General features: G+C 34.6%; 3 protein-coding genes across 9 annotated transcripts; 2 read left to right on the top strand and 1 right to left on the bottom strand.

The window, feature by feature from the left end:
* The first annotated feature begins 6,216 nt into the window (after positions 1 to 6,216).
* LOC140978968 (probable glutathione S-transferase) lies at positions 6,217 to 7,215 on the top strand. Its single transcript, XM_073444268.1, has 2 exons — positions 6,217 to 6,613; positions 6,690 to 7,215. The coding sequence occupies exons 1-2, from the start codon at positions 6,302 to 6,304 to the stop codon at positions 7,032 to 7,034; spliced, it is 657 nt and encodes a 218-aa protein (XP_073300369.1). The 5' UTR covers positions 6,217 to 6,301; the 3' UTR covers positions 7,035 to 7,215.
* An 895-nt stretch (positions 7,216 to 8,110) lies between these two features.
* LOC140978965 (cullin-3A-like) lies at positions 8,111 to 14,068 on the top strand. The gene is made up of 2 exons (XM_073444258.1): positions 8,111 to 8,634; positions 11,889 to 14,068. Exons 1-2 carry the CDS (start codon positions 8,471 to 8,473, stop codon positions 13,927 to 13,929), a joined length of 2,205 nt encoding a protein of 734 aa, XP_073300359.1. The 5' UTR covers positions 8,111 to 8,470; the 3' UTR covers positions 13,930 to 14,068.
* Positions 14,069 to 14,385: 317 nt separating this feature from the next.
* On the bottom strand, positions 14,386 to 18,036 carry LOC140978966 (probable hexosyltransferase MUCI70). Of its 7 annotated transcripts, XM_073444266.1 has the most exons (8): positions 17,912 to 18,036; positions 17,093 to 17,352; positions 16,676 to 16,762; positions 16,031 to 16,380; positions 15,577 to 15,788; positions 15,204 to 15,460; positions 14,938 to 15,116; positions 14,394 to 14,854 (listed from the first exon to the last, which is right to left on the bottom strand). In XM_073444266.1, the coding sequence occupies exons 2-8, from the start codon at positions 17,310 to 17,312 to the stop codon at positions 14,804 to 14,806; spliced, it is 1,356 nt and encodes a 451-aa protein (XP_073300367.1). In that variant the 5' UTR covers positions 17,313 to 17,352; positions 17,912 to 18,036; the 3' UTR covers positions 14,394 to 14,803. The 7 variants fall into 7 exon arrangements, with proteins under 7 accessions (XP_073300365.1, XP_073300361.1, XP_073300360.1 ...); XM_073444260.1 differs by adding an exon at positions 17,697 to 17,820 and having other exon boundaries at positions 14,387 to 15,460; positions 17,912 to 18,006; XM_073444265.1 differs by having other exon boundaries at positions 14,391 to 14,854; positions 14,938 to 15,460.
* Between the last annotated feature and the right edge of the window lie 6,253 nt (positions 18,037 to 24,289).

The following is a 24,289-nucleotide window of genomic DNA, read 5'->3' as shown; positions in this document are numbered from 1 at the left end:
CAATCTTAAATATTTTCATGTTTTTGGTTGTGTTTGTTATACTTTGAATGACAGGGATCAACTTGCAAAATTTGACTCAAAGAGTGATAAGTACTTGTTTTTTGGATATGTCACTAATAGTCGAGCTTACCGATGTTTAATTTACGAGCTAGGACTATTATGGAATCCATTAATGTTGTTTTTGATGACTGTACAGATCTCAAAAAGAAAACAGTTGAAGATGATGTGAATGAGCTTATGGAAATTCCAATATCACTGGAAAATGCTGGTGTTGCCCCAGATGTTGCAACATCTAGCACAACACGTGATACTGAAGTCACTGAATCTGAGGAAGAAACACACAGTGATGATAATGCAGTAGATGATGGACAGAACATTCCAAATAAAATCCAGAAAAATCATCCATCATCCCAAATAATTGGAAGTGTGCATGGAGAAGTCTAAACTCGAAAGAAAGAGAGAGTGGATTACCGCAAGTTGGCTGGACTTATATGCATGAGCTCTACATACTCACATGTTAGATTTTCATGTTTTATATCCAATTTTGAACTCAAAAATGTTGATGAAGCTTTGAAAGATGAATTTTGGATTAATGCAATGCATGATGAGCTTGAGCAATTTGTTCGAAATGATGTTTGGACTTTGGTTCCACCTCCTGACCATGATAATATAATTGGTACAAAATGGATTTTTAAAAACAAGACTGATGAGTCAGGAAACATCATTCGAAACAAAGCAAGGTTGGTTGCTCAAGGGTACATTGAGTCAGTCAGACTATTGCTATCTATTGCATGCTATATGAAAATCAAACTGTTTCAAATGGATGTTAAAAGTGAATTTTTAAATGGAATCTTGTGTGAGGATGTGTATGTTAGACAACCAAAGGGGTTTGAGGATCCACACCATTTGGATCATGTTTACAAAATAAAGAAGGCACTTTATAGTTTGAAGCAAGCACCACGTGCGTGGTATGGAAGATTGACAGAGTATCTACTTGAAATTGGCTTCAAACGAGGAGAGGTAGACAAAACTCTTTTTATTCAGAAATCCAAAGGTGAGATTCATATTTATCAAGTCTATGTTGATGATATAATCTTTGGTCTTCATCTCAAAAAGCATGCTAATGATTTTGTTGAGTGTATGTCATCTACTTTTGAAATTAGCATGGTTGGTGAGTTGAGTTTCTTTCTTGGTTTGCAAATTAAACAAATGCATGATGACATCTTTTTGTGTTAAAATAAGTATGCTAAAAATTTGATTAAAAAATTTGCAAATGAGAACACCAAACACATGAGAACTCCTATAGGCTCGAGTGAAAAATTGTGCAAAGATGATGTTTTCGAAAATGTTGACAACACTTTATACCGCAGCATCATAGGTAGCCTCCTTTATTTGACAGCCAGTCGCTCTGATATCATGTTTAGTGTATGCTTATGTGCTAAATATCAAGCCAATCCTAAAATCTCTCATTCAAAAGCTGTGAAGCGTATCTTACGCTACATAGCAGGAAGTATTTACTTAGGATTATGGTGCAATCAAGAAACCAATTCGAATTTGGTAGGATTTTCTGATGCTGATTGGGCTGGTGATTTAGATGATAGCAAAAGTACATCTGGAGGTTGTTTTTATCTTGGCAATAATTTGATCTCATGGCATAGTAGGAAACAGAATTGTGTTTCACTTTCAACTGCTGAATCTGAATATGTGGCAGCTGAAAGTTGTTGCTCTCAACTCTTATGGATGAACCAAATGATAGAAGACTATGGGCTTAAAAGTGAAACTTTAGTTGTGTACTGTGATAATTCTAGTGCAATTAATATTTCAAAAAATCAAGTACAACACTCTCGAACTAAACACATTGACATTAGACACCACTTTATTCGAGATTTGGTAGAAAAATGATTTATTCAAATTGAATTTGTTGGTACAAATAACCAACTGGCTGACATATTCACAAAAGCATTAGATTTTGAACGATTCTCCAACCTTAAGAAATCTCTCAGCATGTGTTCTGCCTAAACATTCATAGATGTTGTCTTAGATGTTACAACATCTCGGACAACACCTAACATGCATGTGCATTTCTAGGATTTAGACATACTGCATTTGCATACATATTGTTATATGATGTGTTATCACAATGATGCATAATCTTCTGGTGCACTTACAATTTCATGTTCTATCTAAACTTAACACACTTGGATATGATTAATAATCTGATTAAATCACAAATAGTTGAAGGATGATCATGTACTCCATGACATTGTCTCATGCGAAAAGTGACTTGAAAAGAATGAGTAAAAATACAAATCAATTATGCATATGCTCTGTATCAAAAGAAAAGATGGGAAAAAGCTACCTAAAAGAGTCCAATGAAGACTGTGCTTTTAGTGTGAGAGCTACCTCTTCTGAATTTCATACAGAAGGTAAAATAGAAGAAATTGAAAAAAGCTACCTAGAGGAGTCATAAAGAAGACCGTTCTTCTAGTGTGGGAGCTACCACTTCTATGATCAGAAAGTTGTTAAGTCACCAAGTGTGAAGAAAAATAAAAATTGTTTTTCTGAAATTGTGCGTGTTGTCAGAAAATGTTGCCAACATTTGTGAAAACACTTCATTTGTGATGATATCTCATATTTGTTTTCATGTTTCTTTTTCTGTTACATTCTGTCATTTGGCATAAATAGGTCATGCATAAATATAACATTGTGAATATTGTTGTGTCACGAGGACATGCGTATTTCGACAAAGAAAATTTGATGAAAATCCAGATTTTATGAAAAATTGAATATGTGCGATCTTTGATGTTTTAGTGGTGTTAAAATCGATGTGAGTTTCAATTCTGGAAATTATTTTGAAATGATTTTGGATGCAATTATCTCAGTAATTTTGGTAAGTGATTACGGGCAAAAGCTGATCTGGTCTGGTACGAGAACTTGGTTGTCCATTTTGGACAAAAAGGGGGAGAAGATGCGACTCAACCTCAAACCTATGTTTTGAACCTTGCTTTCCTTGTTTTGAATCTTGTTTTGCTTGCATTCTCGTTTAAATTTTCTGCTCTGTTAGGTTATCTGATGTCTCTGTTTTCCCTGATGTGTTTATGTTTTAATGAACTGTTAATGATTTTTTCAGGTGTTGCCAACACAACGAACAACACCCGTACTAACTTGATTTTATTCAGTGGAGAAAAATTCACATATTAAGGGGGAGTTAACTAGAGTTTAACTGATAAATTGTGTTTGATTTGATTTTGTCCAGAAAGGCAAAAAAGGAGAGATTGAAGGGAAATATAATTTCCATATTAAATTTATTTCTCAAGATATATTCTTCATTGTTGATATGATATTTAATATTTAATTATAGTTTTGCCTTTCTAGATAATTATGTTAAGATTTTATTGTGATATAATATATTCCTTACATTTAATTTTCTATTGATAAGATTATGTGGAATATTGAGTTTTACCTTCCTAGATATTATATTTATGATAAAGATCTTCTAGATATAATATTTATGATAATGATTTACATGATATAGTATTATTGATTTTGTTTCTAATAGAATTCTTGTATATCATATCTTATAGATTTCCGTCAAGATAAATAATAGAAGAGGAGACATTTATAAATAAGAGATGTATATGCTAAAGCACTTAGAGAAGAGAAAAATTCAGAGAGTTCACGTGCAGGATTTTTCGTGGAAGATATTTTCGTGAAAGGAGTTTTTCGTAGAGTTAGTTTTTCGTGGAGGTGATTTTCGTTGGAGTTTTTAGTGGGAGATTTTCGTGTTGTTCTCTTCTCTCGATCAAATATACACGCACTTGTGCACGTAATAGATTTCAGAGAAATATTTCTTCAAGGGACGTGCTGTTGTGAAGAGTGTAGATACCGCGTGTTGTCTTGAATGTTGGAAACATGTCAGACAACATCCGTGACGAAGTTGGCTGAAGATAGTTTTGTTGCTCTAAGTTTTTGGCTCACGTTTTTGCTTTCTTGAATACGTTTTTATTCTTGTTATTTGTTTTTAGAAAGCGTTTATTTTCTCAACGTGTTGAGGAAATTGATTTTTGTGAAAATCACTAGTGATAGGTTTTTGTAAACAGTTTGGTTTTCTAGTAATTAATTTTTGCCCTGAAGCACCACACAAGTATTTATACCGCACAGGTTTTTGTGCATATTTAAACTTGTCCATCTATTTACTTAAAGTCAATTTGTGTTACAAACTTTAATATTTTGCTGCATGTTGTCTCAAATGTTGTAATATTTGACATATCACCTAATTTTGATAAAACACAAATTTATAATTTTATATTACTACTGATATACTATATTACATAACTTGTGTCATATCTGTCGAACAATATTTCCTTACAGATAACAAAACTCCGCTGTCGATCAAACTAAATGGTACAATAACAAAATCAGTTTATTGGTTTAAGACTAAATTTTCACAAATTTATTTATAAATAGTTTTATATATGCCGATTGTTCTTTTTTTTAAAAGGAAATGGTAAGTAATTGTTGCAAGAATCCATGTATATATCTATATATATATATATTTATTTATTTATTTAACAATAATAATCATCCAAATATACGATTTCCCCTTCTGCACGACGAGATGGTATGAGCTCATGCCATACGTCAGCTTTGATTTTCAATTTTTTTTTGACTAAAATCAGCTTTTATTTTGGTTCACTATACTAGACTAGACCAGAACAACATTAAATAATTTATTATTTTATAAATTTTAATATTTATTCTATACATATAATATATATAACAATTAATTGATTTTAATTCAAAATTTTGTTGGAAGGATTTTAGAGCAACGGTGTTTTACTTTTTAATTATTATTTACACTTCTTTGATAAACCATTTTTTGTTTATGGTTTTCTAAATTCTAATAGGTGTGTGTTTGATAGATAAAAATATTTTTTTAATTAAACATAGAATCAAGTGTTTCTTTGGGAGAATAGCAATTTTTTCTTTGAATTAAGTTAAAAAACATTGCATGGTGAAATCTATGTTAGTAAATACTTAAGTAGTAATAGAAGTGGGTCTCATGTGAGACCGTCTCACGGATCTTAATCTATGAGACAGGTCAATCCTACCCATATTCACAATAAAAAGTAATACTCTTAACATAAAAAGTAATACTTTTTCATGGATGATCCAAATAAGAGATCCGTCTCACAAAAACAACCCGTGAGACCGTCTCACACAAGTTTTTGCCTAAAAATAGAATTAGAAAAACAATAAGTTTAATAATATCCAAAAAATTTATAAAATGCATTAGAAAAAAAGTATTTGGACAATAAAATGTTAAAACAACAAAAAGCAATGTTCTAAAAACTTTTTTAATACTCGTTTAATCTCGCTTGAACTTGAAGATTCACTAAAACGTTGTTTTGTTTAAAAATTGTAAAAAAATGTAGTCAAACATATATAAATATGTTTAAGTGTGACTTTTTTTATAAAACGAAATTTAAGAATAAGAAGATGAGAGAATATAAATTTGTGATTTTATTACTAAGTGATGCTAATAATGTATAATTGTGTTTAATAACGATTATTTATGATTTTTCTAAAGAAAAATTGCTTAACATCGAATTATGAATTTTACTAGCAAGTAATGTCATCAATATACAATCTTAGATAATTAATTAATTATAAAGATGATGAATACGTTTGAGATATTGAATTGATATTTTATCACCTAAAAGAGATATTAATAATAATGTTTCAAGTAGTCTAATTAATCTGAGTTTGTATTAGAATACAAAGATATAAAATGAATTAGAATACGAAAAAAATTAATGCACAACTCTTAAATTTATTATATTTATACATTATCTACTCAGTTATTTTTAGGTTAACCCCATCTAAAATAAAAACTCTCACGAATCGTATTTTGTGAGACAGATCTCTTATTTGGATCATCCATGAAAAAATATTACTTTTTATGGTGAGAGTATTACTTTTTATTGTGAATATCGATATGGTTGACCCGTCTCATAGATAAAAATTCGTGAGATCGTCTCACAAAAGATCTATTTTTAAATAAAAAAGAAAAAAAAAACTTTATTACTGTATTTATTGTTTCTCCATTCTCAAGGCCTTAGGAGTTGGGAGAAGCTAGCAGGTCAACAAGACAACCACCACCGCTCGTTTACTCAAGTTTATTCAATTGTCTTATTCGCACTTTCGTAGCCGACAAGTCAAATTTCCCTATAAGAACCAGAAAGAGCTCTGAACATTAACAAACTATTAAACTCAATCAAGAGTTCTTGCTAGGATTATAATGGCGGAAGTGAAGGTATTTGGCGCTTGGGGAAGCCCATTTAGCCGCAGAGTGGAGATGGCGCTGAAACTGAAAGGAGTTGAATACGAATACATAGAAGAAGATCTAACCAATAAGTCCCCACAGCTTCTTCAATACAATCCAGTCCACAAAAAGATTCCCGTGCTGCTGCACAATGGTAAGCCGATCGCGGAGTCGTTGGTGATTCTTGAATATATTGATGAAACTTGGAAAAATGGACCATCCATCTTGCCTAAAAACCCTTATGACAGAGCCATGGCGCGTTTCTGGGCTAAATTTATTGATGAAAAGGTATATTCTTCTACCACGCTTTATTTTTCAAGAGTTCCTTTATTTGGTGTAAGCGGTAAAAATTTCCATGTTCCAGTGCTTGCCAGCAATATGGAAGGCTTGTTGGGGTGCAGGAGAGGAGCAAGTGAAAGCCAAGGAAGAAGCACCAGAACTGCTAAAATTTCTTGACAAGGAGCTAAAAGGGAAGAAATTTTTCGGCGGAGATAGCATCGGGCTGGTCGATATTGCTGCCAATTTCGTCGCCTATTGGTCTGTGATTATCTCTGAATTGGTCGGACTCGAACTCATAACAAACGACAAGTTCCCGAATCTTTGTAAATGGATGGAGGAATACGTCAACTCGAGTTTTGTGAAGGAACACCTGCCTGATCGGGAGAAACTGGCCGGGAATTTCAGGGCTCGATTCCTTCAGACCAAATGAGAACCATCTAGAATTTGCAGACCTTCGGTTTCTTGGACTTGCTTGTGTTTTGTTTTGGGGAAAATAAGTAGAATTAGGCAGGTGCTTTGTTTGTCTCACATGTTTCTATAATATGTGTGTGTGTGTTGTGTGTGCGAAGTCAGTGCTTCAAATTTTAATAAAATTTTTAATTTTCTAAAAAGCTTAAAGTCAATTACTTTTTTCATATATAAATCGACCATATACAAACTTAAAAATAAAAATAAAAAAAAACAAATAGTGTCACAGTGGTTTTTCATTATTCTCACTAATCAATCTTGTAAGATATATCTTTTAAAATGAATAATTTTTATGTTAAAAATATTATTTTGGATCGAGAAAGTAAATTCATGATACAATTTTACAAAAAATTATCCTTGTTAAACATGTTACAAGGTTAATGAGTAAGTTTTTTTCATTAAATTAAAGGAGAGAAACATAAATTTAATTAAGTGGCAAACAATAATTGAATGAAAGGCTTCAATGAATTGATTTGTCATGATATCTAATTAATAAAAATATAATCGCACATTTCATAACCAAAAATAACATTTTTATTTTTATTTGGGTTTCTAATAAACTAATATTTATATATTTCTTCTTATTTTATTTAAATGAAATCCGTTGTTATTATATATTGATGTATATTGAGTAAATCTTTGGGTTAATAAAGTAAACTGCAAAGAACATTAGTCAATAAACAACATTTGACATATAATGTGTGACAGACTCGTTCTAGGAAATATCGGTATGAAAAATCGAACTATTGAAGATTGATCAGTTCAATCAACTCGGACTCTACCTCATCATAGACATCCAATCGATTATAAAAAATATTTTATTATTATATCGTAGTATAAATTAACATGTTTTAAAATTGAAAATATTTAATATGATATTTAAAAATATATCCGATCAAAATATTTATTCTTTGGTAATTAAAGAAAAAACAAAACTTAGTACGTGCTTCATTCTTAATATATTTTTAATAAATTTATTTTCCTTTAATATTTGTTTATATAAAAATTATGGAAAATATACCCAAACAATTGAACAAACAAAGCATGGTTGCCCAAACAAAACCGCAAAACCCTCTAAAGCTTTGCATCAAACCACAATCCATCATTTAATTTCAGTTTGCTTTTCTCAATCAAAAATCCAAATCTTGTTGAGGCGGATTAGCTTGTCGTACAGATTAATTTTCTCCTAGATTTCCCCTCCCCATTTCAAACCCTTAAATCCGGGATTCTTTTTCTTGAACTGCTGAAAAATGAGCAGACTTCTTAATTTTTCATTTTTTCCTGCAAAATCTGGCTTGTGGATTGATTCTTGATTTCGGATTTCAAGAATTCGAATTGCTGTTTTTTTAGTTTAAAAAAAGCGTTTTTTTTAGCGGAAAAGGGAAAAAAAACGGAAGGATGAGCAGTGGGCAGAAGAAGAGGAATTTTCAGATTGAAGCGTTTAAACATAAGGTGGTGGTAGATCCGAAGTATGCAGATAAGACTTGGAAGATTTTAGAGCACGCGATTAATGAAATTTATAATCATAATGCTAGTGGACTCAGCTTTGAAGAATTATACAGGTTTATTTGAATTATTATATTTTTCCAATTAATCTGTGATTTGAAGTCTTTACTGGTTTTGATTTGGCTTCTGTAACTGTACCTACTTTCTATAAGATTTATAATATTATGTTACCTGCGGTGCGATAATTGTTAACCAGCTGAGTTGATTTTACATGCGTTGGTATTTGACATTTTTTGTGTTTGTTTTTATCAATTTTATTTTGGGTACGGTCTTGCTTTGAAATCTTTTCTGTATCTTATTGGCTATTGCCCCTCAACTGAAATGGTTATATGTTTCTGAGCTGAATCATACTCATGTGCTTTGAATTTATGCTGTAATATTTAAGGTTTTTAATGCAGTTACCTGTTATCACCATGATTATAATTGTTTTGTTGATTTGCAGTCACATATTACTTGATATAATAATATGCTACTTATCTGCTTCCGTGACATCCCATTGCAAAGTTTTTTTACTATGACCATAAGTTTTTGTTGAATATTCATTTTTGAAGGGGGTTTACCTCATCAAAAGAGCAGGAAGTAAGTCCATCGTCACGTTGCTTATAGTTTGCTAGAGCATGTAGGTGTTTGAGTGATAGGAACTTTGGCTTATAGTCAGCACAATGCACATACACCTTTTCCTTATTAGCATGATAATATATTATTATATGATTTACGTGATAAGTGTGTGTTTGATCATTTTGAATTTTTTTATGAAATTTTATTTGGTTAGACATAGTTTAAATTTAAAAATTTATAGTAAATAAATTGCAAGTCCAAAATTCCAAAACTTCACCAGAATACCTAAGTACCGAGGATTTCTCGTTCTTACATGACACTTGCCCTAAATAAAATTTATTTGCCAGTGAAAATAATGGTTAAGATGGAACTTCTCGTTTCTGATTTTTCCAAAAATTTATTACGTGTTATACATATTTTTAAATGGAACCGAGAACGTTTTAACAGGATAGAACAAATTTGACTTTTATAAAAAGAGAAGAACTTTCAAGTTTCAACCAAGAAGTTAATAGATGCCTAAGCATGTCCCAAATAATTCTAAGTAACGGCCAAGATAAAGCATCTCGAAACAATATCACATCAAAAATCTTAATGCTTGTGGAAAACTAACCATGACGTTGTCTCGATCTTGACCTACTTTTGAATTCTTCAATCGACAATCGTCAATTCCCGATCTCCCACCTAGTCAAGTCCGTACTGATAGCTTACCTAAACAATTAGTGCATATTTTAGGCATCACAAGTATCAAATAGCAGTAACTTTATCAGAAAGAAAACACACACAACGTATTTTTCAAGAAAAAAGTCTGAAAGAACTAAAAAAACATGTAGTTCAATTTTAAACGGATTCTAACTTGACCCGAATCGAAATAGAGCATATACGGTACTAATGATTGTGACTCCCGAATATTTTACTTATCAACAAATGATTGTAATAAATTGTATCATGATTAATTATCCTAGTCATACTTGTCGAGGGTATAATATTAACTATCGGCTCCTTTGCAATGGATCACAATTAACATATATTTTACCTTGCTGCCAACCAATCACATATGACGGAATTAACCCCTTTGTTCCAGGTCTACAATAGCATTAACTGGCCGTTGGGTTAGGACGTTCTTAATTAGAACTTTACTCAAAATAAGATTAAAATCATTTGTCAAGTGTGTATGTGTCATAACACATTTCATTTTGTGGCTGTTGTCTTGAAAAAACACAAATTTTCAAAATATACAACTGTAGATTCAAACATTTGCATAAAAACATTTACAAAAGGGTGCTAGAGTGATCTCATTCTTAATTTATTGTTCTGGACCTAACTTTTCTTTTCTTTACTGGACATGAAAGCCTTAGCACTTTGTTCTTTCGAGCTATCGAACTTCTCATAAATGAATTATATGACTGATGTTAGTTCAATCTAGGACCTCATTTTATAAACGTATAGTCTAATGTCAAGTTGGAATGAAGATGCAGGTAGAGATGTAGAGTTCGGCGCTAACTTGGAATTAATTCCTATGCTGATTAGGAAAGAAATACTATGTTTTAGGGATTTAAAAATATCGAAAATGAAAGATTTCCTAATATGTCGTATTCTTATGTAAGTTGAATTTGCTTTCTTAATCGATTCTGAAAAATATTGTCAATCATATTGGCATGTATGTTACATGAGTCATTTCTAAAATTTGTTTTCCTTGTTTATGGATTGAATAACAAGACTGATTTGATTTTAGTTCAACCTCTGATCTTATAATAGATGTGTAATCTAAGGGTGCATTTGGATGGAGGATCCACAATTTCAAATATTCAGTTGTTTGGATGAATTTATATTTGATAAATTTTAAATCGATCATTTATCAATTTGATTATCAATTTAGCTAAATGTAATGGTAGTTGAAATATATTGATATAACGAAGATGGTTTGATGAGTGTCATTTCAAATCCATTCTTCAAATTTGTTTGCCGCTACTATTTGTCTGATTCCTCTACTTCAAATAGTCTCCGGATCGTATAGCTCTTAAATTATTTTTTCATCAGGAAATAGACCTTGTTGAAGCTGACTTCCTGACATCGCGATATGTCAGATTATTCATTGTGCATTTACTGAGCTCCCGAGTTGTCAACATGAAATTTCCGACCATTTTACTGATTGCTCAACAGTTTGATTTAAAGCATTACTGTCCCATCCATGTGATAAATCAGTTGGGTTCATATTGAGAAAGTGGGGAGCATGCGTGGTAGCTCTCACATAAGATCGGGTGTTGTAGGTTCTGAGTTTTCTACGATTCACCTTAGGTAGTTGAGAAATATGTAAACTGTGGTTGTTATTTACTTCAAATTGACACTCTGCCAGTTTGAACTCAATCATTCCTAATGTACTTGAGAGTTGGGATTCTAGTTTTTTCTCCTAGTTGGGTATCATATTTATGTTTCCTTTTTCCGGAATAGCTCAAATATCAAATGTAGAATAAAGAGGTTTTTGCCAAAATTCAACACGTTTACTATCTGACTTACAATATATCTTTGGACGAGACTGTACTCTAGAACTCAGAGAGAGAACTTAATAAATGTCGATAAGAAAAAATTAATGTTTCACGGGTATATTGTTACTAAAAGAATTAGAAAATACAAAATCAGGTTTAGCTTATTTTTAGACTTTATTCCTTCATTTTGTTTTCCTAAATGCGCTCAATGCTTTTTCTGTACCTAAAAATGAGATGTTCTCTAACTTGTGGGTTTTCTATTGATGCAGAAACGCTTATAATATGGTATTGCATAAATTTGGGGAATTTCTTTATTTAGGACTCGTGTCAACAATGAAGTTCCATCTTCAAACGATGTCCAAATGTATTGAGGCTGCCCAGGGTGGATCATTCCTGGAGGAACTTAACACAAAATGGAGTGATCATAATAAAGCACTGCAGATGATTCGGGACATATTGATGTACATGGATAGAACTTATATTCCTAATAGCCAGCGAGCTTCTGTTCATGAACTCGGGCTCAATATTTGGAGAGACAATGTAATTCACTCCAGTAAAATAAGAACTAGGCTTTTGAACACACTTCTTGAATTAATATTCAGGGAACGCACAGGTGAAGTTATCAACAGAGGACTTATGAGAAACATAATCAAAATGCTTATGGATTTGGGACCTTCAGTCTACCAAGAAGATTTCGAGAAACCATTTCTTGATGTTTCAGCTGATTTCTACAGGGCAGAATCTCAGGAGTTTATTGAGTGCAGTGATTGTGGGGACTACCTGAAGAAAGCTGAAAGGCGTCTAAATGAAGAAATTGAGAGGGTATCCCACTACTTGGACACAAATAGTGAAGCCCAGATTACTAATGTTGTAGAGAAAGAGATGATTGCCAATCATATGCTTAGACTAGTTCACATGGAAAATTCAGGTTTAGTAAATATGCTTTGTGATGATAAATTTGAGGACTTGGGAAGGATGTACTGCTTATTTCGTCGAGTTGTCGATGGTCTCTCTACAATTAGAGATGTAATGACATCTCACATTAGAGACACTGGCAAACAACTTGTCACCGACCCTGAGAAATCAAAGAATCCAGTTGATTTTGTTGACTTGCTCCTTGAGAAAAGGGACAAGTATGATAAGATCATAAGCATAGCCTTTGGCAATGACAAAACCTTCCATAATGCCTTGAGTTCTTCTTTTGAATATTTTATCAACTTGAATCCCCGTTCTCCTGAGTATATATCATTGTTCGTGGATGATAAACTCCGTAAAGGACTGAAGGGGGTGAAAGAGGAGGACATCGAGATTATTCTTGACAAGGTGATGATGTTGTTCCGCTACCTCCAGGAAAAAGATGTATTTGAGAAGTACTACAAACAACATCTGGCAAAGCGTCTTTTATCGGGAAAAACAGTATCTGATGATGCTGAGAGAAGTCTGATTGTGAAACTGAAGACTGAATGTGGCTATCAATTTACTTCAAAATTAGAAGGCATGTTTACAGACATGAAGACATCCCAAGACACAATGCAAGGGTTCTACACAGCCTGCGGCTCTGAGTTAGGGAACAGCCCTACACTGGTGGTCCAGATTTTGACTACTGGATCATGGCCCACCCAATCCAGCATTACCTGCAACTTACCAGCTGAAATGTTGGCTTTGTGTGAGAAATTTCGATCATATTACCTCGGAACCCATACTGGCCGGAGATTATCCTGGCAAACAAATATGGGCACTGCCGATATTAGAGCAACCTTTGGAAATGGCCAGAAATACGAGCTGAATGTTTCGACTTATCAAATGTGTGTTCTAATGCTGTTTAACAGTGCTGATAGTCTTACTTATAGAGAGATTGAGCAGGCAACTGAGATATCCTCTTCTGATTTGAAAAGATGCCTCCAGTCCTTAGCTTGTGTGAAAGGTAAAAACGTCCTTCGTAAAGACCCCATGAGCAAGGACATAGGAGAAGACGATATATTTTCTGTTAATGACAAGTTTACTAGCAAGCTTCGTAAGGTGAAGATTGGAACTGTGGTAGCACAAAAGGAATCCGAGCCTGAAAAACAAGAGACTCGACAGAGGGTTGAAGAGGACAGAAAACCACAGATCGAGGCTGCAATAGTGAGAATTATGAAAGCAAGAAGGGTGTTGGATCACAATAATATCATTGCCGAGGTTACAAAACAACTGCAGTCTCGGTTTCTAGCTAATCCTGGGGAGATCAAGAAACGGATTGAGTCCCTTATTGAGCGAGATTTTCTTGAGAGGGATACTGTGGATAGACGATTGTACCGGTATCTCGCCTGAAGAAGGGTGTTTTCCGGGTTACTTTGTACTGTGGATTTGTAACTGATATTTACAGTTATTTTTCACTATTTTTCATTGTTTATTTCTGCATAATACATTTGTTTTTGAGTTCAATTTCAATTGCTGTTAGCTTTGTTGATGGCTTATTCGCAAAAGGTAGTTATTTGAGTTATTTTTGTTTGAAATAGGTGATGCTTAGGACTCAAGTATTTGTTGATGGTTGAAGCATTTTAAGGCGTTTAGAGCAACAATTTGACTTTTATAAGTTTTGGGAGAAATACTTACATTCTACGGGGTATGCATTTTGAATTTTTGGATTAAATTTCAACATTTATATTCTCTCTATGGCTTCTTCTTGCAAGCAATGTTCCGTTTCAGAAATTTCGCATGTATTTGCATGAATGATATTAAATTTGATTGAGAAATTTGATTTCAAGAATGATGGAGGTATAGATTTCAATAATACTCGAGATATGGTATATTTGAAATCTATCATAATTATCGTTGAAATTATTTTAAATTTAACTAATATTTGTAATTCCTGGCGCAGGGATGGCTTCCTCTCAGAGGATAACAATGGAGAGCCTTTTTTGTGCCCAATTAACACATATAAATATAGCGGCAAGACTTGAATCCTGTACTATGGGCAAAAAATAAATAAATAAAGGTCTGGCATACTCGAACAACTCGTGTTCTTTGATAGCTTGATGAAGAATTTGCAGAATACAATCCAGGATCCACCCACTATCTGCTACAACAGATGAAGGATGAATAGTAACTTCACAACCGCGGATACAGGTACAAAATTTGTCTAAACACTGGACATTTCATCCATTCTCGTAAAGGTACATTGGGAGTACAGATGACTTTAATCTCATGGTAATCTGTGATGAAACAACTTCGTGATTGCTCGTCGTTCACAGTCCTGGAAGGAATAATGTCAGGAAGATGGCATGAAATGTGATTAAAAAATTTATACACAGGCAGTGGCTTCAACAGATAAAGGACCTTGAACATATTTAAATAGAAGTGTGTGTTGGGATTCAGCCGCCTCAACTTCAAGTAAGTATATGCAAAGCTCAGTTGATCACGTGATGTAAAATGATCAACCTCATTGAACCAGAGGCATGAAAACAAATTTGACATTGGTGTATGAGCCCTGACAATAAATGAACCTTCAGGCACAACTGCGGAAACATGAAGTTTCACTGTAAAAATTAGCAGAAAGAAAGAGACGATGATTGAAACAAAACGGAGATATGAATGATATGTACAGCTTGGAAGATGGATTTGTGGGTCTGAAGAGTCAAACTTGGTGAGCCCATCGGACTGGTAGAAATGAAACTGTTCATCTATAGCAGAGTGATTATATTTATTTAGCCGCTTGTTTTGGAGCACCTCTTCCCAAACACAATGACGTGCATAGTGATTTGAAATAGCATATTCTGAACCCGCTCGCCACAAAAAGTACTCGATGATCCGCATGGGATCAGCATTTAGCCGCAACTTGCTATCAAGCCAGATTGAATACCTAGTTAGAACATCCACAAGCAAGTAGTTAAATCGTTAGTCAAATTAAAATTGATGTTCTAAACAAAACAAATGAGATCCATGTTTTAGAGAGATACATTTTGGCCCGAGGATCACCTGGAAGAAGGAAAAAGGCGGTGAGACAAAAATTTAGGCACCTTTCCAGTTTTCCGCATATCTTCATACGGTAAACTCTTTACAATTACTATCCACCATAAGCCAACATATCCGTTCTCATCCGGAATATTTCCATCGGCCGACAGCTTGACAAAACTTTCTTCATCGACAAACATAACAAAACAAACATTTTTCTTGGAGTATTCGCTTATCTGCAGTTATTAAGCTTTGCATCAGTCAAATGACAGACTCAGAGCACCACATACCATATAAGATTTGTATATCTTAAAAGCACATTTTGTAATTGAACGCAGAACTGCAGAGTGCATAAATCATGGAGACTAAAGAGACCACTAACTCGATAACGTAGAAGATATCATATGATTTTATTAGAGTTTTCTTCAGAAATAAAACAAAAAACAAAACCATCGAGGACAAAGGAAAAACTTGTTACCACTTTGCTAGTTGGTCTTCTCAGAAAATCAGAGCTTCCAAAGATGCACGAGGACACGACGACAATACATTTATGCATATATTTTTTGTCCTTCGCATCCACATCAAATCCAGTACTTGGAAATCCGTTAGGCTTGCTCACAAAACCACAATAAATGGTTCGATTTCTTGCATGATAGGATTCCTCTCTTTCTTCAAGAGTTTGATGCCCACCAAACCGAGGTTCATTCAATGAGGTTTTCTCCTCTCTTTCTATATACCCCAAGGAGAAGTGAGCAAACTTCACATTATCTTTGGGCTCGAGGAGATATGTAACTGAATCAAGAAATGGTACCTCACATGGAGAGAAACCTGGGAATAGAAGCAATGAAGATATGAATTCATTCTAACGTTATGTTTAACAAGGATCATATTTGATACACTTATTATTCATGTTGTTGAATATGATCCTGCGGACATTCAATTTTACATATGACAGTTGGTACTGTTCGAGCGGCTAAAATCGCATTTCAAACTTCACACTTTAGTTTGTACGAGTTTTTAAGCAGATTTCTCATGCGCATATTGTTACCCAAACAAAATCAAGTTTTCAGATTCCTAGTGAGAGATGATAGGAAAACTTAGAAAGCAATCACACTATTCTTACGCTGCCTATGTGGCCTCCTAGGTGGCTGCTCTGTAGCATTTTTCACCAAAAATTCTTCTTTGACATCTCTCAAAGAAGAAACAGCTCCTACAGATTCACAAATATAAGAAAATATGAAAAATGTTACTCAACAAATAATTTTCCAAATATAGAATACATATCATTATCATGTTCTGTTTTACTCGAGATTCCATACACATCAACATTGATTTATGAGAAGCATCTTGGTTTTCAACCACCTAAAAGCTTTAGCGTTATCATGAGCAGGTAGCCACAGCTGCATGCCTCTAACTATAAGAATTGTCTTGCATATGGGTATGTTTCGCAATTTTACGAAGTGTTCAACATCAAAATTACTATATCCAAAAGAAAGTTTTTGCTGGTGAGATCAGTGAAGTTCCAAAGACATTCACTCACCATGAAAATGCATCTTTAAACCAAAATAAGCCAAATACATGAACAAGAGCACTCCAAGTGACAACAACCAAAACAAGAATCCTTGTCTAGAAATCCGACCAAACCTCCTCCCTCGACGATAAGCCCGTGACTTTTGCTCACTTTGATCCAGAGACTTATTGACCACACCTGCAATGCCTCTTCTCTCAGGTAGCAATTCAGTGTTCTTGAAATAAGCCATCAATACATGCCTCCCACAGCTCAATAATAAACATGCTCATCTGCAAAATAATGAAAAACGGATGGTTCCAATAAGATTTGCGTATAAGTTACTAAAATTTGAACCACACACATAACATAAAATATGCACTGACATATTAAAATTACGGACGCTTGATTCGATTTTGAGTTTAAATTCTCAGAAAGGGACATACGCTTTCCACTTCAACTAGCCTACTAATAAACCGATTGAAAATTCCTCACTAACAGTCATGTCATCTGCAATTAGCAGCTAAGAAAGATTTTATGCATCATAATAGCACCTAAAATCCAGAATACATTACGCATCATGACTACATACAATCTTGAAACAACCAAAATGATCATAGAATTCCTAATATTTGACCTGAAAACCCAATATAAATTGAATCAATTCCTAAGATTTAGACCCGCGGATTAAAAACTATCAAAAATTCAAATCAACGGCATATAACAACTGGAAAATCTCGATAACACGTTCAGGAATGCAGCTGCACAATGTAAATGTATCAATTTTAACGTGAAGATTAGATCTGCAGCTGATAAACTAAAGAATTTATAGAAATTAAGAAGAAAACACACCTCATTGCAGATTCAACATCCAATCGATAATGTGGAGGGAAGTTGGAGTTGGAGACACGAACAGTTGCAGAGATCTGTAAATTTTGGTTTTCATATTTTACACTCAAAAACGGAAAGTGAAAAATATAGGTAAAATCCTTTTTAAAGAAAAAATTCCATTTTCTTTATTTTAAATAAAAATTGAATCTTATTTTATAAATTTCATAAAAATGTGTATACTATAATTTATTTGATAAAAGTTTAAAAAAATATGATTTATATAATAATTTCATTCTTTTGAATAAATATATTCAAATACAATAATTATGTGATATGACTATTTTAGGTGATAGTAATAATACAACTCAAATATTTTAAATCGTACTGTAATTGCATCTAACCATCTTCTTTTTGATAATTTCGTGATTTGCAATAAATGAGAATCGAAGCCGTGACATTGACTTAAATACTAATTATAAGAACGAACGCTTTTCGTTTTATTAAAACTATATCTTGTGATAATGATACAAGTCAAATATTTTGAACCGTACATCATCTCAAACGATTATTCTATTAAACAAAAACAATTATGACAATTAACAAATATAAATTTTGTTGTTGTTAAAGTTTGGTTTTTACATTTTTTATTTTTAAATTTTTGGTTTAAATCCTTGTTAGAATATTCGAATAGAAAAACAAATCGAACTTTTTGGTATCAATTTAAAATCGAGTCTCTCTCAACAAATGATTTCCACTTTCAGTTCCGCAAATAATCTATTCGAGTTTCTCTCCATTTTTGCGAGGAGCTACACTCAAAACGATCTGGGAAAAATAATATTTTCAAGTTCTTGGAAATGGAAATGTGTGGTATAGCCAACAAACTGGGCATCCAGGAAGCTGCCGATCGGAGCTCCCACGCTAGCTGATATTCAATCCGATTCCAGAGGTGAAAGCCTGCTCTTTTTTTTAAAAAAATTGATGGAAGACGAACCAGTTAAGGTTTAGTACAGTTTTATTAATTGAGTCACCGCGATTGAGTTTGTAAAAAGTTTTATGTATCGATTGATTATCAGGGCGAGATTTGTAAGGCCGTAATTTGTCTTGAGATTGCTGCTTCTGGGTGTTAAATAAATTGGCGGTTGATAGCTGTCAAGTTAGTTATAAGTGACAAATATATCATGTATTTATATTAGTATGAACTCTCTGTATAAATGTATGAGATATTCTTCTTCAATGAATAATTGATTCTGATATCTTCTTGAGCTTGAAGTTCATCAATGGCTCCCATGTATACACATTCTAACATGGTATCAGAGCATTGCTTCCGCATCTAACTACATACCGATCTTCGATCTTCATGGCGAATCACGCCGCTACATTTGGATTTAGTGATCCGCTTTATCTACATTCCTCGGATGCTCCGGGGATCTCTCTGGTTCAGGATCCGCTCATTGGCACGGAGAATTACAATGTCTGGAGTCGAGCAATGTTGATTTCTCTGCAAGCGAAGAACAAATTAGGTTTCATTCCAAGGAGAATTGTTTTCGCTTGATTGGTTCGCTTGATTGGTTATCCTCCGGGCCACAAACTGCATAAAAGATTCCCTCAAACAAAAGGATTCAAGCAGTATCATTCCTCTCCCAAGGTTGCTGCTCATTCTTCCTTTGAAAAGCCAATTTTCCAGCCTCGTCCTTCACAAGAGGAAGCACGATTGGATAATGCCTTGCCTCGACATTTTACTGATGTTCAATACCAGCAAATATTGAAGCTCCTGGATCAAAACTCAGTTCATATATCACGAGAGGATAACGAAGTCTCAACGAACCTTGCAGGTAATTTTACAAGTTTGATGACTGTCAATGATGCTAATGAATGGATTTTAGACAGTGGAGCAAATGCTCACATTACAGGTTCTTCTAGTGGCATAAAAAACTCGCAACCATGTGACTCCGCTGCTGGCTCTGTTAGGCTGCCAAATGGTAACACTACTCAAGTTTTATTCATTGGTTCTATCCATATTGCCCCTTCTTGTACATTACACCGTGTCCTACATGTACCAGATTTCGACTTCAATCTCTTATCAATTTCCCAATTCACCAAAGACAATCGATGTTCCATTAGCTTCTATCCACAATTTTGTCTTTTTCAGGACCTTTTGACTGGGAGGATCATGGGGATTGGTAGACAAAAGCATGGATTATACTACCTTCACCAGTTCTTTCCTACCGTGGTGTCTTCTTCATCTACCCAAGCCAACAGACACAAATCTGCTACAACAGTCCCTTCTTCAAATACTTGTAACCTTTCACATTGTAATGACTTTGATATTGATATATGCCATAAAAGATTTGGTCACTTATCGGTGTCTCGTTTCCAATTCTTGCCTTTTATTAAACAAAAATCTCTTATACATCATTGCACGATATGCCCTATGTCTAAACAAACCAGAAATGTATTTCCCACAAAAGCTAGCTCTTCATCTCCTCATGCCTTTCATTTTTACACATCGATATATGGGGGTCCCTATAGACATCAAACCCATGATGGTTTCAAGTACTTCCTTACTGTGGTTGATGATTTTTCAAGAAGCACTTGGGTTTTTCTTATGTACTTCAAATCAGATACTCTGCACATACTTAAACAATCCTTTGCATTTGCTTCGAATCATTTCGATAAACCCATAAAATACATTCGAACTGACAGCTCATGAATTCTTCAGTACTGAATGTCGAACATATTTCTCTTCCATGGGCATAATTCATCACAGCTCTTGCCCTTACACTCCACAACAAAATGGTTTAGTCGAACGCAAGCACAGACGCATACTTAATATTGCTCGAGCTATTAAATATTAGGGTTCAATTCCTGATTCATATTGGGGTGAATGTGCTCTCCACGCAGCTTATTTGATTGATAGAACACCAACTCTTCTGTTTTCAACAAAACTCCATTCGAATGTCTATTCAACAAACCACCTAACTACTCGTATTTAAAGGTTTTTGGTTGCCTATGCTTTGCATCCAATCTCAACCCTAGTTACAAATTTGATGTTGGAGCTAAACCATATGTTTTTCTTGGATATCCTGCAAATAAAAAAGGTTTCAAACTCCTTGACTTATCCAATCAAGAATTCATTGTCTCTCGGGATGTTGTCTTTCATGAAGACATCTTTCCTTTTTCTTCCCACAATCGTGATTCTACTCCTTTTCCCTTACCCTCAACGTTAGATACTGATGATTTTCCTTCCCTCGACTCGGCTCCCCTAAGTTCTGTTCCTACACCTAACCCCACGGTGGAAGTATCTCCAGCTTCTACCTCTACCTCTTCCAGCTCCAAGAGACCTCCCAGATCACATCGTCCTCCCCAATGGACTAAAGACTATGTATGCTCTAACATTTCCTCTATGCTCTTCTTGATCATATATCTTACAATCATATATCATCTTCACACCGGTCCTTCTTGGCTTGTATTTCTCAAACAACATCATCCACTAGTTACTCTGCAGCAGCCTCTGATCCAGAATGGCGTGCAGCCATGGAAGCTGAGATTTCTGCTCTTGAAGCTAACCACACTTGGGTAATTGTTCCTCTGCCCCCGGGGAAGAAGACCATAGGTTGCAAATGGGTATACAAAATCAAGCACAAGGCAGATGGCAGCATCGACAGATTCAAAGCCCGTCTTGTAGCCAAAGGTTACACCCAACAATATGGCATTGACTATCTTGACACATTCTCACCGGTTGCGAAGATAGTTACGGTTCGATGTGTCTTAGCTGTGGCTGCAGCAAGGAATTGGTCCTTACATCAAATGGATGTAACCAACGCCTTCCTCCAAGGTGATTTACATGAGGAAATCTACATGTCTATTCCTCAAGGGTTCGAAAGACAACGGCCCAATCATGCTTGCAAACTCCTTAAATCCTTATATGGCTTGAAGGAAGCCTCGCGCTAGTGGAATTTAAAATTCTGTCACATTATGCAGCATGCTGGATACTTACAGTCTCTTCATGATCACTTTCTGTTTTACAAGAGACAAGGTAGTTGAATCACATTACTTCTTCTTTATGTTGATGACATTGTCATCACGGGTGATGATCCTCTTGCAATCACTGCTCTAAAAGAATATTTGCATGCGCATCTTGACATTAAGGATCTCGGACCTTTGAAATATTTCTTGGGGATTGAGGTTGCTAGATCAAAGGCTGATATTTGTTTGAACCAGCGTAAATATGTGCTGGAATTGCTATCCGATTCAGGAATGACCGGTTGCAAGCCATATGATACTCCTATGGAACAACACTTAAAACTCACTACTCTTGAATATGATCAGTTCACCAAGACTGATGGTTCTGATCCTCTGTTGCCTGATCTTGTTTCCTATCAACGTTTAGTCGGACGACTGATTTATCCCACGATTACTCGCCCAGACATATGTTTTTCGGTTCAGTCTCTTAGTCAATTCATGCAAACTCCAAAGCAATCACATATGAATGCAACTCTTCGAGTTCTTGGATATCTCAAGGGTAGTCCAGCTTTGGGCATTTTTTTGTCTGCCTCCAGTGATTTGCAACTTTCTGCTTACTGTGACTCTGATTGGGGTTCTTGTCCAATGAGTCGGAAGTCCTTAACTGGATATGTGATCAAACTTGGCTCTTCGGTGGTCTCTTGGAAAACAAAAAAGCAAAACACTGTTTCTCGCTCTTCCGCCGAGGCTGAATATCGCTCCATGGCTACCACAGCATGTGAAATCACTTGGATTCGAAGTCTTCTAACAGACATGGGCTTGATTTTTAATTTGCCCACTCCTCTCTTTTGTGACAACTAGGCGGCTATTCACATTGCAGCAAATCCGCTATATCATGAACGCACGAAGCACATTGAAATAGACTGCCATTTCGTGCTTGAAAAAATTCGTTCTCATATAATTACCACCTCTCATATCCATACTCGACAGCAGCCGGCCGACATATTCACCAAGGCCTTGGGTTCAGATCAACATCACCATCTCTTAACCAAGCTTGACATGTTGAACTTCTTACAAGCTTGAGGGGGTGTGTTAAATACATTGGTGGTTGATAGCTGTCAAGTTAGTTAGAAGGGACAAATATATCATGTATATATATTAGTATGAACTCTCTGTATAAATGTATGAGATATTCTTCTTCAATGAATAATTGATTCTGATATCTTCTTGAGTTTGAAGTTCATCAATGGCTCCCATGTATACACATTCTAACACTGGGTGCTTTCCCATTACCTCATTTGTCTTTTGTAGTTGATTTGGGAATCGTTGTTTGAATTTGCGATGATGATTTTCTGTAACTTCGTGATATTAGGATGGTAAGTTGTATTTGATAATTTTATAATTATTATGTCAACTAGTTTAGTTAGGTAATCAGTCGGATAGATAAAATTGTTAGCAAGCTAGTTAGATGAAACTAATTATCATACATCCATATAAATACACAAGGACACGCGGCTGTACATGTTTGTAATACTGATGAATGAATGAGTATTCAATGCACAGATGATGTTCTTATTCATTCTCTCAATTTCCTTTCTCGAATATAGGCCCTTAAGTTGAGTGAGATGTCTGAGATGGCTTACAATAAATCATTAAATTCCATGCGAAGTGGAATTAGAATCAAGTTACTAGTGTTCATTGTATCTTTATTGTTCTATGTTGATTGTGTTTGCTTGCAAATTTTTGTGGATTCATGATTTTGGGATTCGGTTCTCATATGTTTTGTATTTTTTGTTGGGATAGAAACTATCTTGATGTAACTTAATTGGTCATTCAATTTGGATGCACTGGGATAGTTCCTTTCGTTTGAAAGAGCTTCTCCTCGTAAGTGTCATTTTGGCGTGTATAATGAGATTCGAAGGGGCAGACTAGCTTGGGCTAGCATGGTCATTCCCCATTTTCTCCAAATTTTCCTTTTACTACTTAGGAACAGTCGATCCAATCCCTCTCGACAAAGGATCTGTTTTCATTCATGATTGCCGCACCCACTCAACTAAGCTTCTCAATCTATCTTCTTACTGCCATTAAATTTCTTGTGTCAGTTTACAATGCGGCAAAAAGTTATGAGATTGTTGACTCGTCGTCTGTAAATTTGTACTAGCGTAAGATAATGAATTGTGTGTGTCAATGTTTGACACATCAGTGAAATGATATAAAACAAAGGGAACCCAAGCTACACATCTAGATAGAGTAAGACTGAAATTTGTTGCAATAACCCTTACCAGCCTTCCAATGATTCCCTTCCATCTTTGTGTAGCACAATGGTTGCAGTACGCTATTTCTTTCTTGGTGTATGGATTTCTAAAATTGTTGTTATGTTTAGGTATAAGGATCGGTTTCTTGCTTCTTTACCGCCTTATCATAGGGCTAGTACTG

This window comes from Primulina huaijiensis, chromosome 6 (genome assembly GCF_012295235.1).
Source record: "Primulina huaijiensis isolate GDHJ02 chromosome 6, ASM1229523v2, whole genome shotgun sequence".
NCBI classification, from domain to species: Eukaryota; Viridiplantae; Streptophyta; class Magnoliopsida; order Lamiales; family Gesneriaceae; genus Primulina; species Primulina huaijiensis.
Note: the sequence above shows the minus strand (reverse complement) of the source record. Positions and strands in the feature narration are given on the sequence as shown.

Bases quoted from the DNA above. Each gene is read 5' to 3' on its own strand.
- LOC140978968 (XM_073444268.1), top strand. From the start codon at position 6,302: ATGGCGGAAGTGAAGGTATTTGGCGCTTGGGGAAGCCCATTTAGCCGC. The intron at 6,614-6,689 runs GTATATTCTTCT...TCCATGTTCCAG, and splicing joins CTAAATTTATTGATGAAAAG to TGCTTGCCAGCAATATGGAA.
- LOC140978965 (XM_073444258.1), top strand. From the start codon at position 8,471: ATGAGCAGTGGGCAGAAGAAGAGGAATTTTCAGATTGAAGCGTTTAAA. The intron at 8,635-11,888 runs GTTTATTTGAAT...CTATTGATGCAG, and splicing joins AGCTTTGAAGAATTATACAG to AAACGCTTATAATATGGTAT.
- LOC140978966 (XM_073444259.1), bottom strand. From the start codon at position 17,312: ATGGCTTATTTCAAGAACACTGAATTGCTACCTGAGAGAAGAGGCATT. The intron at 16,763-17,092 runs GTGAGTGAATGT...GTGAATCTGTAG, and splicing joins TTTAAAGATGCATTTTCATG to GAGCTGTTTCTTCTTTGAGA. The intron at 15,461-15,576 runs GTGATCCTCGGG...TGTTCTAACTAG, and splicing joins CGCCTTTTTCCTTCTTCCAG to GTATTCAATCTGGCTTGATA.